General features: G+C 41.0%; 1 protein-coding gene across 1 annotated transcript in view; it reads left to right on the plus strand.

The window, feature by feature from the left end:
* The window catches only part of Kiaa1841 (KIAA1841 ortholog), a 61,271-nt gene extending 43,963 nt beyond the window's left edge, over positions 1 to 17,308 (plus strand). Inside the window, exons 14-21 of the mRNA XM_021210765.2 lie at positions 476 to 508; positions 1,700 to 1,799; positions 5,995 to 6,086; positions 7,319 to 7,347; positions 7,503 to 7,576; positions 8,580 to 8,668; positions 13,784 to 13,875; positions 15,087 to 17,308. Coding sequence (XP_021066424.1) covers positions 476 to 508; positions 1,700 to 1,799; positions 5,995 to 6,086; positions 7,319 to 7,347; positions 7,503 to 7,576; positions 8,580 to 8,668; positions 13,784 to 13,875; positions 15,087 to 15,123 — 546 coding nt within the window. The 3' untranslated portion in view covers positions 15,124 to 17,308. The remainder of the gene's footprint in view (positions 1 to 475; positions 509 to 1,699; positions 1,800 to 5,994; positions 6,087 to 7,318; positions 7,348 to 7,502; positions 7,577 to 8,579; positions 8,669 to 13,783; positions 13,876 to 15,086) is intronic.
* The last annotated feature ends 1,423 nt before the right edge of the window (positions 17,309 to 18,731 follow it).

The following is an 18,731-nucleotide window of genomic DNA, read 5'->3' on the forward strand; positions in this document are numbered from 1 at the left end:
GCAGGCGTCATTTTCCCTAAGGCTCCATACTATTCCATGTGTGCCATATGTTATTCATCCAGTCATTTGTTGATAAACATCTAGTCTGGATATGTTTCCTGGCTTTTGTGAATAGTACAATAAGCACAAATATTTGACTGTCTTGTAATGTGTCAAGTTGGTTGGGCATGAACACAGCATGCTTCCGTTGGGTCATGTGGGAGTTCTAGTTTCAGTTTGTTAAGAAACCTCCATACTGCGTACCATAGTGGCTTCCCCAGTGTAAGCTCCTGCCAGCAGTGACTCACTGGCGTTGGTATTTGTTTTCCTGATGCTAGCTAGTTTAGGCAGGGATTTTAAGACTGACATATTAGACGAAGGTATCATTTTCAGCCTAAGTTTTAAATTAGTTAAACCTGAAAATGTACCTTGTAACCATGTGAAAATACGGAGTTGCCCTGCAGGGCTGTTAACCTACTGTTCCTCTGCCTTTTAGTTCTTGTCACTGAAAAACTGGACTCTGCAGTTGGTAAGTGAACCACTGGATTCAATTTCTGTGGACTTCTTGCTTCTGCATTGATGTTTGATAATGAAATCTTAGCATCTTATTTTACAAACAGTGGTTAAATGTATGTCTTCTTGTCAGCCTTTCCAGTTTTGCACTTGTGAAGAAAATACCATAGATTATTTATGAAAAACATACACCCTGGTGTGGTGACTCAGGCCTGTAATCCCACAATTTGGAAGGCTGAGGGAAGACTCTGGTTAAGGAAAAAGATGCATATGTGCCCCCAGTGTCAGGGTACCCTTGTACCTGTGATCCACCTGCCCTGAGTCCTAGAACATGAGCTGTAGTCCTTTTGCAAGAGCAGCAAATGGTCTTATTCACTGAGCCATCATTCTGGGCCCTGGTTTAAAGACTCTTTAAAGTCACTGTTAAGTCACTTTTAGGGGCTGTGATATGGCAAAGCAGTTAAGGGTGCATGTCCCCAAGCCTGAAGGCCTGAGTGTAATCCCTAGAACCCGTAAGGTGGAGGAGAGGACAGACTCCTGGAAGTTTTCTCTGAGCTCTTCTCACCTATGTCCACATACTAAATAATCAAGCATATAAATGGGACTGAATCACATCTGAATATAATAATAAGTGCCCATGTGACTGAATCACATCTGAGTGTAATAATAAGTGCCCTTGTGGGGCATTTTGTTTTATTTTGCTTTGTTTTTTCTATTTGGCTTCTCAGACAATGTCATGTTGCCCAGGCTGGCCAGGGTTCGTATGTAACTGAGAGTGACTCTGAACTCCTCATCCTCCTGCCTCTACCCTCCCAGTGCTGGGGCCACTGACATGTAGAGCTGGATTGTGTGTGCTTGGTTTTGTTTGTTTTGGCCTCCCAAGTGTTGACATTACCATACCCAGTATTTTATTAGTCCATTTTTAAGTATTTATTTCCCTTTGTCTGTGTGTCTGTGTGTGCAAATGCATGTCTGAGTACCCACAGAGGCCAGAGGCCTTGGATACTGTGGAGTTGAGGTTATGGGTGGTTGTGACTGAGGCACTTGATGTGGATGCTGGCAATTCACCAGTGTCCTTCAGGAGAGTAGTGCACACGCATAACTGCTGAGCCACATCTCCAGGCCCGCTCTATTAAACGTGTCCGTAGGAATCTGTGTGTGATGGTGATGTGGGATTTGTAAGAGATAAACCTTTCTCTACACTTAGAAACAGCAGTCATTGTTCTCAGAAGAGGAGGAGTATACCACTGGGTCTGAGGTCACTGAAGATGAAGTTGGTGATGAAGAAGAAATCGCCAAGAAACAAAGTAATTAAAATCAACTCTCACAGTATGGGGAGCTATATTCTGAACCTTTTAATGCAAACACGGGGGGTTGGCTTTATATGTTTTGTAAGGTTACACAAGAAAAAGGAACGAAAATGAAGATCCATTAATATTCCCTAACCCAGGCTGGCCTGGTGGCTCATCAGATAAAGGCACTGGCTGCCAAGCCATACCTAGAACCCACATGGCAGACAGAACTAACTCTTCTTACAAGCTGTCACTCTGGTTTCCACACGTGCATGCATGCCACGGTGCTCACATGCTCACACAAACACAGAGAAAATAAACCCTGATGCTCTGTGTGTAGTCTTTTCTCTGGGGTGTGGGGGAGATGATGATTGAGCAGTTAAGAAAGCTTGCTGCTCTTCTAGAGGACCCAAGTTTGAGCCCCACTACTCCTATAACTTATATATGTGGGCTTATAACTTCTGGTCTTTAGTCACTAAGTTTTTTTTTTTTTTTTTTTTTTTAAGATTTATTTATTTATTATATGTAAGTACACTGTAGCTGTCTTCAGACACCCCAGAAGAGGGCGTCAGATCTTGTTACGGATGGTTGTGAGCCACCATGTGGTTGCTGGGATTTGAACTCCGGACCTTCGGAAGAGCAGTCGGGTGCTCTTACCCGCTGAGCCATCTCACCAGCCCTAGTCACTAAGTTTTAATACTAACTAGTGTTTCTATGAATACATTTCTCAGTTAAGAAAGATCATATCTATTTCTGCATTGCTAGGCTTTTGTAGTGAATGAATGTTGTACTTTAGCAAATGCTTTTGTTAATTTAAGATCATACAGATTTTTCCCTTTATAATATCAGTCTATTACTGATTGACTTTTCAAGTGTTAAACTCCATTTGTTAAGGAAGTATTGTGTTTATGCTTTATACCATTTCACATGCTAATAAATGACTAAGAAGTTTTTGTTGCTGTCCATTGGAACATTTTCAGCACTCTTAGGAATCTTTTATTGAATTTTGATTTCACATAGTCCTAGATGAGAAAGTGTGTTGTTCACTCTCTCCGTAGGGAAGGAGATGGGGCTAGGGATTGACCTAGAGGTGTCAAGCTCCCGCAGTGCTCATCACTGAGCGGCAGTCCAACCTGGGCATCTCTTGTCCATTAGTGCATGTTCCAGATTCTCTTTCATAAGTCATGATAAAATTCAGCAATGAAGCTGTTTGGCCCTGGAAATTTTTACATAGGCGGTTTTAAATTGTGAATTTGGTTTCTTTATTGTAATGTTGCTCAAGTTTTCAATTTTTTATGTTTTATTAATGTATATTATTGAAGAAATTGTATCTATCTCGCCTAGTTCACTGGCATAAAGTTGTTCTTTCTTTTGTATCTGAAGGACAATGCTGGCTTCTCTGATTGTGGTATTAGTACCTTGTCTTCTTTTCTTGGTTAGTTTAGAGTTGTACTACTAACAATTTCAAAGAACCAGATTTCTGTGTCATATATTTCTCTATAGTTTGTTTTACATTTGCTCTCATAGTATTTCCTTCTCTATAATTACTCGGAACTGATTTTGTGCATGGGTAAAGATGGGGGAGGTTACAGCATCCTGAGCACGTCACATCCATGAAGTAGGAATGTAGGCTCTGCAGCAGGTGCCTTTCTTGTGTTTCCCTCCTCTCCTGGAGAGTGATGGAGGGTGAGTCATCTCAAAAGGCATGTTCTCTCAGGGAAGTCATCATTGCCAGAAAGGTATTTTTTAATTCTTAAAGTAGAAGTTTGGATCATTGGTGTGGTTGGGTGGTAAATGCATTTATCATTTCTGCTGCTTTCAGTCAGGGTCTCTTGTAGCCCAGAGTGGCCTTGACCTTCCAATCCTCCTGCTTCTGCCTCTGGACTGCTGGAATTGCAGGTGCGTATCATCATGTCCAACTAGATTGTTAGTTTCTTCTTACTTTTAAAGAAGGCTGGGGATATTTAAAAAGTGTTTTACCTTAAGTACTACTGCTATACACTTCACAAATTTTGACTTTTTTTCATGCATACACCTACATACACAGGGGCTGGAGTGTGTGTGTGTGTGTGTGTGTGTGTGTGTGTGTGTGTGTGTGTGTTGCTTTGAGACAAGGTCTTATAAATCCCCAGATAGTTTATAATTTACTATGTAGCCAAAACCCTTAAACTTCTGATCCTCCTTTTCTCCTTCCTCTGTGCATGGCAGGCAAGCACCCTACCACCTGAGCTACACCTAAGCCTGTGGTGTTGTTGTTTTCCTTTGTGAGATGGAGCCTCGTGTGTAATCTTTGATGGCCTGTACCTAAAATGTAAGCCCGAGGCAGTCTCAGCTCAGGCACCAGTGTGTTAGGATTATAGGTGTGCACCACCATGCTCAATGTGTTAGGATTATAGGTGTGCACCACCATGCTCAATGTGCTAGGATTACAGGTGTGCACCACCATGCTCAGCTTTGTTTTTAGTCAGTCAGGCTTTTTCTCATTTTCTTCACCACTTACAAGGATGTTGTTTGATTTGCAAGTGTTTGCATGTTTTCTAGACACTACTTGAGTTACACATTTGGCCATTTCTGATGTTCTTTGTGCACACTCACTGATTCTTCTGCTAGTTCCCAATGTCCCCTGAGCTTATGCAGAAAGACTCTGTGTTAATTGTGCTTTCTGCTCCCTGTCTCTCACTTTGTGTTTACTAAAGAACACCTTTTTTTTTTAGAGACTAACTAGTCCTTGAGTGATGCTGCCCACCTTCAGGGTGGGTCTTCTCTCTGCAGTGAATTCTCTTCTACTCTCACAGACACACGGGCAGAGGAGTGTGGGTACTAAGTCACTCGGGGTCCACAGCCAAGTTGACAAGGAAGATTAGCTGTCACAGCCAAGAATCTGAACAGTTTTCATTCAGATACCAGGGCTCACTTCTTGCTTCATAAGTTCTCCACAGATCCTTAGTTGTTTTTCCAGATCCAAATCTGCCCTCTGACACGTTAACTCAGTAGTCTGAAGCTTAAGACACGTGCACCTTGGAGAATGAACTCAGTCAGAGCCACAGAAACCCCTAACATCTGACCACCAACAGGTCTTTGTTGAAAGCATAGATAGCCCTGTTGGGGGCTAGGGCTTCTCACACTGGCGTAGTTTAACACTCAGCTGAGTATTTAGAGTTATGCCCATGTTTTCTTATACTGACAGCTTATTTATTGCTTTGGACTGTGTCATTTTGTCCCAGGGTTGGTCCAGGTTGGTTCTTCCCTGTGGGAAATATTTTTAGATAAGAGGACCCAACATTCATATTTCTTATCTCACAAAGTTATCAGTATGAATTGCCTAACTCTATACCTAGCTTTGATTATTTCCAGTACTTTCCGATAGTTTTGATAACATTTTTGTTGTTTTCATATCAATTAAGTTAGAGGGTATTGCCATCTCCTGTACCATACCATCACCATATGTCTTATTATGTCTTCTAGCCAATGTATAACTCTTGATCTATTATTATCTTGCCTACTTACTATGGTATCCTCAGGGTCATTGTATGTCATCATATCTCTCTCTATGTAGGTTTCCCATGTGCAGTAGTGACAAGAGCAAAGTGTGAAAGTAGTGCACAAAGAACTGTTTGAGAGAGTTGCCCAGTGCATCATTCTTGCCTTTATACTTTGTTTTTAGAGTATTGTCCCTTCCCCTCCAGATTCCGCTTCTCTTTTAGCCAGAATAGACTCAGGATATTGACTTCAGAAGACTGCATTCCAGAATATAATTTGTCCCAGGCTGCTTCCCAAACCATTCCTACCTTACCTCCTTCCTGAACAAAATTATTTTGAAAGTTTTTGTATGTACTGATGCTGTCCCTTATTATCAAATTACATTTTTCCAAAAACTTGATTCTACTGTCAAATTAGATAAATAAATAAATATGTAGTTTTCCCTGACATTTTGAACTAGCACACAAAGCAGTAGGCTTATTATTCTGCTCTCATCTCATTCCCCAAAGCTTTTCATCAAGTACAAAGGAGAGATAAGATTAGAATGAGCCCTGTGCAGCAGCTTCATTCTGACTCCCTGTGTATGTGGGGCTTGTGTAGACATTGCTGGCCTTCCCCCTCCTCCTCCCTCTTTTCAAAAAATTGGTTATGTGTCTATTTTACTGAGAAGTAGCAATGGCATTGGCAGGATATGGGACTCTTGTTCCTAATATTGTCCTTTGTTTATCAGGGAAAAAGGAGAAACCAAAGAAATTTACTAAGCCACCAAAAAAACAACTGTCCTCACCCTGTTCTCAAAAGAAAGAGAAGACACTGGAGAAGGTAATTGTGTTATTTTTAAGTCCTTATAGGAAGTGAACAAGCAAGTATAGCCAAGACAGTGCAAATAGAATAATGAATAACAGTGGATGCTAGCAATGTTGGTGGATGAGACGCTAGAAGATACAGGACCTTTGGGAAAGGAAGGTGTGAAACAAAGTATAGGCATGGTACGCCATCCTCCATATAATGAGATGGGAAATGTACACGGATTTCCTTCCTCATGCATGAACCACGTATTCCATGTAGAGCCGCACAAGCAATTGGTAAGGTTGATTGTTCCTAAGAACATGACGCAGAAAGGACTTCTACAGACACTTTGCATTATATGTGCTATTTAACCTTTTAACATTTTAACCAGTAGTACGCATTTATAAAAAGTAAAGAGACTTTTTAAATTGAAGTTAATTCTACTTTATTACCTATAAAATTCACTTTTATTTTTCCGTGCCATTGAAGAGATAAACTGTCAGAACTGGAAGAGCAGCAGTAGCAGCAGGAGACTGAGGGGAATCCCTGAGCTCCAGAATGTACTAAAGGCTGGCTCTAAGATAAGCTCTGCATGGGGCTGAAGAGAGGGTGCAAGAGTTACACTGGCTGCTAGCCAAAGGATCCAGGTTCAGTTCCCAACACCCACATGGCAGCTCAAAGCTGTCTATAATTCCAGTTCCAGGGGACCCAACACCATCACACAGATAGACATGGAGGCAGAACACCAATGTACATAAAATTAAATAAAAATATATAAGATCCACTATAATCTTATACAATATATAATGCATAAGCTTTGCATAAATTCAACAGATAAAGATTCAAAGTCTATTTTTTCTCTTTGATGAAGTTTTTTAACTTCACTGAAGTTAGTTTAAAAAGTTGTTTCACTATTATAGGTCTTTTTTTGCTGCAAGACTTTATTTATTTATTCATTTTTTTGCTTGCTTGCTTACTTACTTACTTATTTAACTGGAGTCTTACTATGTAGCCCTGGCTAGCTTGAAACTCTCCATGTAGACCAGGCTGACCTTCATCTCATGGAGCCCTGACTGCCTCTGCTGGGATAACACAGGCACACCATTCCTAGCTGCTGCTGCAAGGCTTAAATGAAATAACAGTTCTAGATGTTCTTGGAATAGCGTCTTGAACTCAATAAATGTAAATTGTTCTTATAACTAAGTAGAATGCTAATTAATAAATATACTCTAATTAGACATTAATATTATCTTCTCTTTTTTCAGTCAACTTCTAGAGATGTGTCTCCTTTTGTGTGAGTATTTGTTCCAATTGGAAATCTATTCTTTGTTTTCGTTTGCTTGTTTTGTTGGTGGGGGGGGGGTTGTTTGGTTGGTTTTGACACATGATCTGTGTTGGAAGTGCAGTACAGCAGCATTAATGTTTGGTTTTGTCCAATTTATCCAATAGTGTGAGTATGCAGAAGAATAAATGGGATGCCTCGAGATCCTTGAGATTCAACCAAGATGCACAAAGAGAAGATGGCAAGTATTATTATCTGAGTAACATACAAGTTAGGAGAATAACGGTGTGTATATGGGGTGGTAAGGGAAGGTACCATTAGAGCCAGAAGAGGGCGTCAGATATCCTGGGGCTGGACTTATAGCAGCTATGAGCTTCCTGAGATGGACCTGATATGAGTGCCGGGAACCAAACTTGGGCCCCCTTCAAGAAGAATTTATGCTCTTAACCACTAAACCATATCTCTGGTCCCAGGAATTGTCTTTCATAAAGCATGCTGAATGCTTTTGAAGGTTCCAAAATAAGGTCCCACGTATGAACGTTCTCTAGGCACCAATCATAGTTCATCACCAGACTGTCCAGGGGTAATGTGTTATTTATGCATTTGTGACTTTAAGATCTCTTAGACATTGCTTCTTACATATTTTACTGTGAAAATTAGTATATATGTTTTAGGCTGTATCTTAGCCTTGTGTTCTTACAACAGAATATTCAAAGCTGAGTATTTTATAAAGAAAAGTTTATTAAGCTTAGAGTTTTGCAATAGCAGCATCTCCTTGGCTGTGGTGAAAAACTTCTGGCTACAATCCTAGCAGAGCAGAGGGCATCCTAGGGAGCTTATATAGGAGGAAACAGTCACATGACAAACAGGAATTAAACAGGCACAAAGTAACAGCACTGATCCCTGCTGGGACTGGCAGCCTCAGTGAGCTAGCCACTTCCCACCATGCCCCAGCTCTTAAAGGCTCCAGCACCCTCAGTGTTACTGTACTAGGGACCAGACTTACAGCACACCATCCTTTGGGAGACATAGTCAGACCACATCCAGCAAACTGAAAGGCAGTACAGCCCTCTGCATATTACCTATTTGCTACATACTACCTTAAATTATTAACAGAAATATAGAATTATATACCTGAAAAATAGCAAAGGATATTTTCATAAACATTTGTGATTATAGTCTTTCTTAAAAAGTGAAAACTATGTTATTTTCATGAAAAGTAATGTTCTATTTTTTACCTTCAGATCAGCGGCGGATGTCTGAAATTACAGGGCATCTAATAAAAATGAGATTGGGTGATCTGGACCGAGTCAAGGCAAAGGAATCGAAAGAAGTAAGAATTATTTACCAGTATGCTATACTTACATAAACATGTCCTTCCTATTTTTATTTTATCATGAAATATAAATAAGATAATAATTAACTATTGTCTTACTTAGGGCTTCTATTGTTGTGTAGAGATACCATAACCATGGCAAATCTCATAAAGAAAAATGTTTAATTGGGGCAGGCTGACAGTTCAGAGGTTTAGTCCATTATCATCATGGCAGGAAGTATAGTGGAAAGTCTGGTAGTGTGCAGGCAGACATGATAAGGTAGGTGAGAGTTCTACATCCTGATCCACAGGCTTGAGCATTTGAAAACTTCAAAGGCCACCCCCAGTGACACACTTTATCCAACAAGGTATACCTCCTTATAGAGCCACATTCCCTATGGGCCTATTGGGGACATTTTCTTTCTTTTTTTAAAGATTTATTTATTATTTTTATGTATATGAGTACACTGTAGCTGTACAGATGGTTGTGAGCCATCATATGGTTGCTGGGAATTGAACTGAGGACCACTGCTTATTCCCAACCCCGCTCACTCCAGCCCAAGGATTTATTTTTTATTATATGTAAGTACACTGTAGCTGTCTTCAGACACACCAGAAGAGGGTGTCAGATCTCATTACGGATGGTTGTGAGCCACCATGTGGTTGTGGGATATGAACTCAGGACCTTCAGAAGAACAGTCTTAACCGCTGAGCCATCTTTCCAGCCCCCTGTCGGGGACATTTTCATTCAAACCCACAACTGTTATACTGTACTAAAATAAAGTGTTCCTTCCTTGTTTTATTTTTAGCATGAAAAATATAAAGATGTTTTTTAAAGGAGGTTAAAGGAGTGTCCATAGTCAATGCCAGTTAGTCAAAAATTGCATACAAGTGAATTTCTCCTATTATCTGTGGTCCATAGGTTTTCTGTATCACACAATATAAATATATTGTCCTTAAAATATGTCACACCAAGGGTGGGTTAGGTGTGCATTATTGGCTAAGTGACTGGGTAGTGCTGGATTTGGTCATTTTTATATATTACCTAGATGTCAGGCTAAAATACAATGTCATCTTGCTGCAAGTCAGACCTGCACACTACTTGTACTCTCTTAGTAATTACTCAGTAATTATATATTATATCAGATTCTGTATTATTAGTATCTGTATTGTAAATGCACTGTGACTTCACCCTAATCCTGTTGTGTAGATTTTTACTTCCTTATTGGGATGTAAAAATTGGTAGAGTGTATGCACAGAATGCACAGAGCCCTGAGTTCAATCTCCAACAATAAAAGTTAAGTGAAATAAATGGGAGGACATAAAAGAAAATCTCAGTCACCTGCTGTAACCTTCAATTAGATAAAACTTGCTTAGCTAAAAGGCCTGTAAACTTGTGCAGTTATATGCACACATACACTAAATTAATTGTGCAAAAAAGCTCTTTTTTTTTTTTTTTTTTGGTTTTTCAAGACAGGGTTTCTCTGTGTAGCCCTGGCTGTCCTGGATCTCACTTTGTAGACCAGGCTGGCCTCGAACTCAGAAATCTGCCTGCCTCTGCCTCCTGAGTGCTGGGATTAAAGGTGTGCGCCACCACGCCCGGCTGTGCAAAAACCTTTTATATCTTAGCTTCAATACTAAAGCATGATCCACAAAAGAATAATTAAACAAAATTCTCCAAAATGAAATTTTTTTCTTTAAAAACCACTATAAAGAGAACAAAAAGACAACTGGCCTAAGTGATAGGCTAGCCAGAGCTATATAGTGATACCTGTGTCAAAAATGAAAAAGAGAAAGGATTAGTAAACAGTTCATATATAGTAATATATTGTGTGTAAAACATTTGTCTCATAAAGGATTTCTGGAAAGGGAGGGAGAATGTTGTAATTAAGTTATAATCTCTTTTTATTTTTATTTTTTTATTTTATTTTTTTTTTAGATTTATTTATTTATTATATGTGAGTACACTGTAGCTGTCCTCAGACACTCCAGAAGAGGGCATCAGATCTTGTTACGGATGGTTGTGAGCCACCATGTGGTTGCTGGGATTTGAACTCCAGATCTTCGGAAGAGCAGTCGGATGCTCTTAACCACTGAGCCATCTCACCAGCCCAAGTTATAATCTCAAAAAAGCTCAATAACTCAATAATAAATAATCCAATAAAAATAAATAGGCAAGCTGGGCATGGTGGCTCATGCCTTTAATCCCAGTACTCAAGAGGCAGAGGCAGGTGGATCTCTGTGAGTTCCAGGCCTGCCTGACCTATATAGTAAGTTCCAGGCCAGCCAGAGTGACATGTGAGACCCTGTCTTAAAGTTAAATAACAGAAGCTGGAGAGATGGCACAGCACCTACCGGCACTGGCTGCTTCCCGAGGGCTCATGTTCAATTCCCAGCACCCACATGGCTGCTCACAACCCTCTGTCTCTCCAGTCTCAGGGAATCCCAGGCCCCCTTCTTGTTTCCAAGGGCACTACATACCTGGCACACAGGTATGCAGGCAAAACACCCATACATACAAAATAATAGAATAATTTAAGATAATAGTGAGTGTGTAGACAAGGCAAAAGATTAGCTGAGCCTCTTGAAGAAAGGGCTGCAGGTAACAAGTAGGCAGAACAACTGGAGCGTCTTTGGTCATGAGAAAACACAAACTAGCATCTCAGTGAGGCCTGACATCTTCATTTAGGTGCTAGTGGGGGTGCTTAGCAGATGGAATTCTGCTATTCAGTTTGTACAAAAGCAAGGGAATGGCCAGTGTATAAAATAGTGTGACAGTTTCACATAAACATTATGCATTTATAGTGACATTATTCATAATTGTGAAAAACTAGAAAGGCCCCAAAATGATGTCCTTTACCTGGTAAATGTGACAAGAAAATTCTGCCACTGCCTGGATTTAAAAGGGCTAGAAAAGAGATGGAGGAGACTTAACTCCAAACAGTGTATATTGTGCACTCCTATAGTCTCAGCTCTCGGGAGGATGAGGTTGGATGACTGCCACAATTGAATACTTCCCTTTTTATTAATTTATTTATTCACTTTATACCCTGATTGCAGGCCCCACCTCCTCCCAGTCCCTTTCTCACACACACAGCCCTCTCCCATTTCTCCCCTCCCCTTCTCCTCTGAGAGGGTAGGACCCGCCTGGGTATCACCACGCCCTGACACATCAGGTCACTGCAGAACAAGGTGTATTTTCCCCTACTGAGACCAGACAAACTAGACCCGTTAGGAGAACAGAATCCATAGGCAGGCAACAGGCTCAGTGACAGCCCCTTCCACCTGTTGGGGGACCCACATGAAGACCAGGCTGCTCATCTGCTACATGCGTGCAGGGAGCCTAGGTTCATCCCATGCTTGCTCTTTGGTTGGTGGTTTAATCTCTGTGAGCCCCAACGGGTCCGGGTTATTTGTCCCCGTTGGTCTTCTTGTGGAGTCCCTGTCCCCTTTGGGTCTCTTAGTCCTTCCCCCAACTCTTCTACAAGACTTCTCAAGCTCCATCTACTATTTGGCTGTGGGTCTCTGTATCTCTTTTCATCAGCTGCTGGGTGGAGCCTCTTAGAGGACAGTTATGCTAGGCTCCTGTCTGCAAGCATAACAGATTACCATTAATAGTGTCAGGGGTTGGTGCTTGCATATAGGATGAGTCTCAAGTTGGGCCAATCATTGGTTCACCATTCCCTGAGTCTCTGCTCCCTGTTTGTCCCTGCACATCTTTTTTTGTTTGTTTGTTTGTTTTTTTGTTTTTTCGAGACAGAGTTTCTCTGTGTAGCCCTGGCTGTCCTGGAACTCACTCTGTAGACCAGGCTGGCCTCGAACTCAGAAATCCACCTGCCTCTGCCTCCTGAGTGCTGGGATTAAAGGTGTGTGCCACCACGCCCAGCATCCCTGCACATCTTGTAGGCAGGACAAATTTTGGGTTGATGGTTTTTTGGGTGGGTTGGTGTCCTTATCCCTCCACTAGGAGTCCTGCTGCTACAGGAGATGGCCACTTCAGGCTCCATACCTCCTACTGGTCTCATCTAAAGTCCCCCCTTTTGACTCCTGTGGCCTCCCCCCCATATACAAAAGATGCTCCACCATCCCACAAGGATACTTGCTCAACTGTGTTCAATTGGATACTTCTAATCTCCAGATTCAATGGCCACTGGCCCGACTCCTCAGTAGCCTTACTAATAATGAGCTGTGCCCCAGGACCTGCCCTTTATTTTTTTGCTAATTTATATAACAGCTCACTAAACCCTTTTCTTTCAAAGAACACCAGGCTTAAAAGTATTTGGGTGCTAGGGATATAATCCAGTTTATAGACTGCTCACCCAGCATGCTAAAACGCCCTGTATTTGATTCCCAGTTCTACATAAAGCAGGTGTGGTGCTACAATCCCTGCACTCAAAAGGTGGAGACAGAAGGGTCACAAGCTCAAGGTCATCTTTGGCTACTTAGTAATTTCAGACTCAACCTAGTCTACATAAGACCCTCCCAAAGGGGAAAGGGGAGTTTGGAGCTTAGCAAATAAACTACACATATTTTTTAAATTTAAGAAAGAATAGTCAGAGAAATCACACAGTGGCTAAGAGCAGCATGGGAACTGAAACTCAGATTCCAGCCCCAAACAAGAGCCAGCTGAGTTCCTGTGCATGCCTAGAACCTAGCACCCAGGAGAATGGAGCCCTCAGAACAAGGCTAGAGAACTACTGACACCTTTCTCTGGCCTCCACAGCAGCAAAGCACACACAGTAAAGCCTCATATGCACACATATATCTTAACATGGACAAACCTGTACATTATGCTAGGAGAAGAAAAAGATTGACAGTTCCACCTGCTGTCGTGTCACACATTCCATGTGAGTCATGGTGTGGAAAATGCTAAACCATATGAAGAGAGAAGCAGCCGAGCGCGATGGATGTGTTAGATGGGTGGCCTCAGACAGATTGGGCATGTTTTTAGGTATGATAAGACTGGGTTTTGTGTTCATTGCTGAAGGTTATACAATTGTATACATTTGTCAAAAAAGACAAAAACAAGAAACAAACAAAAAAAAACTATGTTCTAAATTTGGAAATCTGTCATCTTATGTGTTAGACTTTATTTCCTTGAAGGTAACTTAGTTTTCCTTCTTTGTTTTACAGTTTGCAGGAGGTATTTATTCTAGGCTTGAAGCACAAGTCAGAGCCTCGGTTCCTGTCACTGCCCGGCAGAACAGCTCAGACAAAAGCCAGAGGTAAATCAGCAGGAAGCAAGCAGACTAAATCCCTGTGAACACTGAAAGCTCGCAGTTTGAGTTCAGTTTCTTATTTCATCAAAGCCAGAACCAATTTTTACCTTAAAATATTTTTAAAAGGTCATGGACACAAACTTTCATGAACATAAAAGGTTTAGTATTTTTTAGCTTTTCTGTTTATTTGGCTAGCTCCATTGGAGTCAGCTGATGGAATGAACACGGCAGGGGCTGTAGCATTCAGCCTAGAGTTTCCTAGTGCTTTAGCACACCCAATGCCCTGGGTTTGATCTTAACCCCACACAGTAATAGTAATGAACTAGTAATAATAGTACTGAGCGGTACTATTCATTCACTAGTATGGATTGGCAATATTGCCATACTAGTGTTTATGGAAATCCCTAAATGTTTCCTGTTTGACGTTTATTCTCGCTTTCATCCCCGCCCCGCCCCCGTCTCCTCTCTGTTCTTAGTTAGAAATAGGCAGAGTGTGCTGCGGAGGGCAGGAATCCTCCAGCTGTGTAAGTGGTGGTTGACCATTGTTTATCTGCATTTTAAGTGGGCTTTGCATTTTTTTCTAAAGTCTCTTGAACAATCACCTTTCCTAAGCCTTTGTTCTGCCCAAGTGGTCGACAGGCCTGGTTAGCTCAGCCTGTTTACAAAGAAGGCAATAGGATGTGTTATTCTTTATCAGAAACCTTCCTGAGTGTGATAGCATCTTACTTCTCACAATAAAATTGACTGGTAGGTCTTGTGCCATTTGCTATCACAAATTTTCTTTTAGAAGGTAAGTTACAGAGATGTGGGCACAAGTGTGAGAGATGCTAATGTGCCTGGTCCGTAATTCTGCAGTCTACAAACTCAGAAATGCAGTCTTTTCAGACATCTGTGCTCACTGCCTCCTGATCTGCTGGGCTGATTGCTATGCTCTTCTCATACTCTCAGTGTCCGCTTGTTCCCTGAAGCACACTGTGTCCATCCATTCATTCATTACGGGTCTACTCCTGACATACTTTATTCTCTCCCCCAAAAAATTATTTTTTAAAAAATCTGAATTCCAAACTACATCTCACTCCAGGAGTTTTAGAAGATTCGTGGTGAGCGACATGAAGTTTCACTGAATATTGATGTTGTCATACAGACAGACTAAGGCAGCGGCAAAATCCTGTTGCTCTAGAAGCAAATCTGACTTTGTTTTCTGTTTAAAAACCTAGGTCTAAAAGTCGTTTTGGTCAAGGGCGTCCTGCATAAAGCACCCTAAATATAAAAAGAGAGAAGGGACACTCTGGACATCTGAAATGCTCACTTCTTGAAGATCTTCAAACAGTGACTGCTAGGTGCTCTATGAGTTATTCCTGCAGACCACATAAATCATGCTACAGTGACTGCTAGGTGTTCTATTAGTTATCCCTGCAAACCACAAAAATCATGCTTACACAAATATATAGTTAGGTTTTGTTAAAATCTTAACTATATATATAAATTTTTATATAAATTTCTCTTTGTATAATTCTAGGCTGTGTAGAAGATAATTGCAAACTTTACATAGTTAAGACTTCTAATATTTGTTGCCTTTTATTTATTTGACAAAGAAGAGGCCTAACTTGACAAGTAACTAAGTTGGTAAGAGCCTAAGAAATTAACGGAATGACTAGTAGTGTTACTATGCATGGGCACTGATCATTGTATGTTTGGGGACTGTTGAATCTTAGGCATAGCATTGAGAAATGAATTGTGTATGATGAACTGTCCAGTGATGTTAAATTTAGTTTGCATGGATATTAAGGAGTGACAGATCTCGAAGCTGTATTAATAGAATGTCAAGGCAAGTTTATTTCAATACCATGTTGGTCAAGAAGGGTTAATCTTTTTCAGTAGTATTACATGGAAGGTACAATGTTATTCAACTTCTGTTTCTTTCAGTTTTTCATGCTTATCTGTAAATCATGTGAGCCTAAAATCTGGTCCTTGCCTCTCTCCTGGATGAAGCTCGTGGCATTCTGACTCTAAAGCAGTGTGTGATGGGTTTCAGGTAGTGAGTCATTTCAGTTGTGTCGCACAGTCAGGCGCAGGCTTCGCAGGCCCATCCATTCTCTAAGTCTACTTCAGCACCTTCACAGCATATAATTGCTCGTTACGAAGAGATGCCGTAAAGTTCCCAGGTAGAGGAGATGGCTGGAGATTTCAGATATTCAAATCAAACTATTTTATAGATCATGTTTTAATTTTTTTTCTAACAAGGTAGATAGCATACTCAGGGAAATTTTGTTCCAGACTGTAAGCATGTACTAAGTTATGTGTTTGGAAATTGTTTATAGGTCTCTGAGAACCATGAGATGCACACTGTTTCTATGTTTAGTTTTTCTCTGCTTTGTGATTGATGTCTTCAAATTATTCAGAGAATAAATTTTGATAATGTAACAGAACAGCAATTGTAAAAGAAAAATTCAAGTCTTACACCTAGTTTACACAAAAAGAAATTATAATTTTTAGTATCTTTTAGTTGCCATATGAAGCTCTTAATTATTTGATAATTATGCTTTTAATATCTATTTGGAAATTTTATTCTGGTATACAGATGCTTTTCAGTTATCTGATACTTTGGAAATAGCTTATATCCTATTTATTTTCAAGAAAGTATTTCTTTGTATGTGATATGTAAGTCCCACGAGTACCAGTCTTATAGTTGGCTCCTGGATGCTCTGATAGAAGGATTTGGATTTATATGTGTAAGCGATCTGTGATCATTGTAACTAGAAGGGAATATGCTCTTTTGATTTTCACAGATGTAGAAGTGCTCATTGCTTCTCCCCAGAGGGGGCTGATTTACTGATTGATGTTAACAGACTTTATTGAAATCTGATTCTATACAGAATGTGCTTTTTATTTTATATCTGTGATACATGGACAGGCATTTCTTCTGCCAAGTACTTTAAGGTTTTCCTTACATTAATTCTGAGTTCAAACTTATTGAAATAAATGGCAATGACAAAAATTGTGGAGAAAGTCCATTGATCTGACTCGTTCTGCTGTCTGAGGAGACTGGAGTACTCTGTATTCTACATAATTCCCTGGAAAATTAGCTGTGAAAACCTTAGGTTTTAAGATTATTTGAGTGTGGCAGCACACCCCATCACTCTGGAAACTGAAGTAGGAAAATCCTCCATTCAAGACCCTGCCTCAGAACATTTAGCAAATCATTTAAGGGTTGAAATACTACAGCAGACAGACATATAGCTCAGTAGTAGTTCTACAGCAGACCAGGCGTATAGCTCAATAGTAGTGCACTTGCCTCGGGTGCACAGTAGCCTGGCTTTGATCCCCACTCACACTGTTGTGAGTGGAGATGCCACAGGGAAGCTGCACAGTTGCCCAGCAGCATATGTGCTGCCTTTCTCTGCAGTGCTCAGGCAGGGATTGTGAGGTAGTTAATTGTTTTGGTACCTGAGGCTGAAACTGTCATATTTTTTGCTGATGGCAAACTTAAATAAACATTTAAAAGGCTTTTGTCTCCAAACCTGGCAGTGATTCTTCAGTCAACCTCTTGGCATCATTGAGTAACTCCCAGACCAGAGGGACTGGGTTACCTAGCCAGGCCAATTCTACTGGGCTAGCACTCACCACCTACCTAACAGCTGGTCTATACGGGAAACGAATTCTGGAGTAATGTTATAGAATTATTGGGAGTGAGTAAATTAGTAGGTGTACTTTCTGGCTTATAGTAACCGATCCATAAATATCATGTGTTGTTGCATACATGCTATTATTTGTTTGGAAGGTAGCTTCAAATTCTGTAAGGTGAAAGTCTATTGTACTTCTTCCTATAATTTCAGTTACAGAGAGAGAAGGTGGGAGGGGAGAGAGAGAGAGAGAGAGAGAGAGAGAGAGAGAGAGAGAGAGAGAGAGAGTCATTCCTTAGCCATTTTGTCAGAACCACCCCCTAGCCCTTCTACCTGCCTACCTCCCACAGTGCCCATTATCTGGTTATCATCTCTGGAGGATCAGGGCCCTTGTTCTGCGGGTGATGTCTGACCACCTGGCTTGTCCACAACAAGAATCTGATTCCATCACTTTAGCCAGAATCCTCCTCCCACCAATATTTACTCTTAGTTTCCCGTTCAGTGATTCTATACTGCTCTCGGCTAAAACTTCCCGTTTGTCAGTGTGTATTCAGAGTTGAGCCCAGTTTCTCCATTACAGTGCTCCATTGCATTGGTCCTGTACCTGCCACTGCGGTCCTCAATAGCATCTTTCTTTGTGCTTTAACAGAGGTTACTGAATCTCTTCCTGTGACCGTGTGTATGTGTTTGGGCCTAGGAAGGAGAACCTGAATCTGTTTCTCTCCATCTCGCTATGCCTACCCGTCATATCTTTTACAGAAGTGCCACAAACGCTCTGACTCCCCTGGCTGTCATTCCTACTTTGTATAATCTGTTACAGATCAGCTCTGGTGACTTAAAATATGAGTGGCTTTGTATTCATAGTTCAGTGTTCACAAACTACCACACTGCTTTACTCTAATCCACCAGCCACCCCAGGATAAACCCGGCCTCACAGCCTAGATGAGTGCGTTTCCACTGTCTCAACTTCTCATACTGACACTGTCCCACTGTCCCGCTGTCCAGCTGTCCCACTATCCAAGGCTCTTTCATAAAAGACACATTTTAGGTTAGAAGTCACTTCCCTTTCTACTGCCCACTATAAAGCCAGTCCTGACTCCTCATAGCCTGTTTCTGTAGGTATCTGATCAGTGCCTACTTGGTGGTTTGCATGTCTCATTACAAACTGTGAGCCCCACACGAACAGACCCAGTTTTCTTGACCACCTTAGGTGTCCCAAGCCATCAAATGATTAGAGGA

The sequence above is a fragment of the Mus pahari genome, chromosome 13 (genome assembly GCF_900095145.1).
Source record: "Mus pahari chromosome 13, PAHARI_EIJ_v1.1, whole genome shotgun sequence".
Classification (NCBI taxonomy): Eukaryota; Metazoa; Chordata; class Mammalia; order Rodentia; family Muridae; genus Mus; species Mus pahari.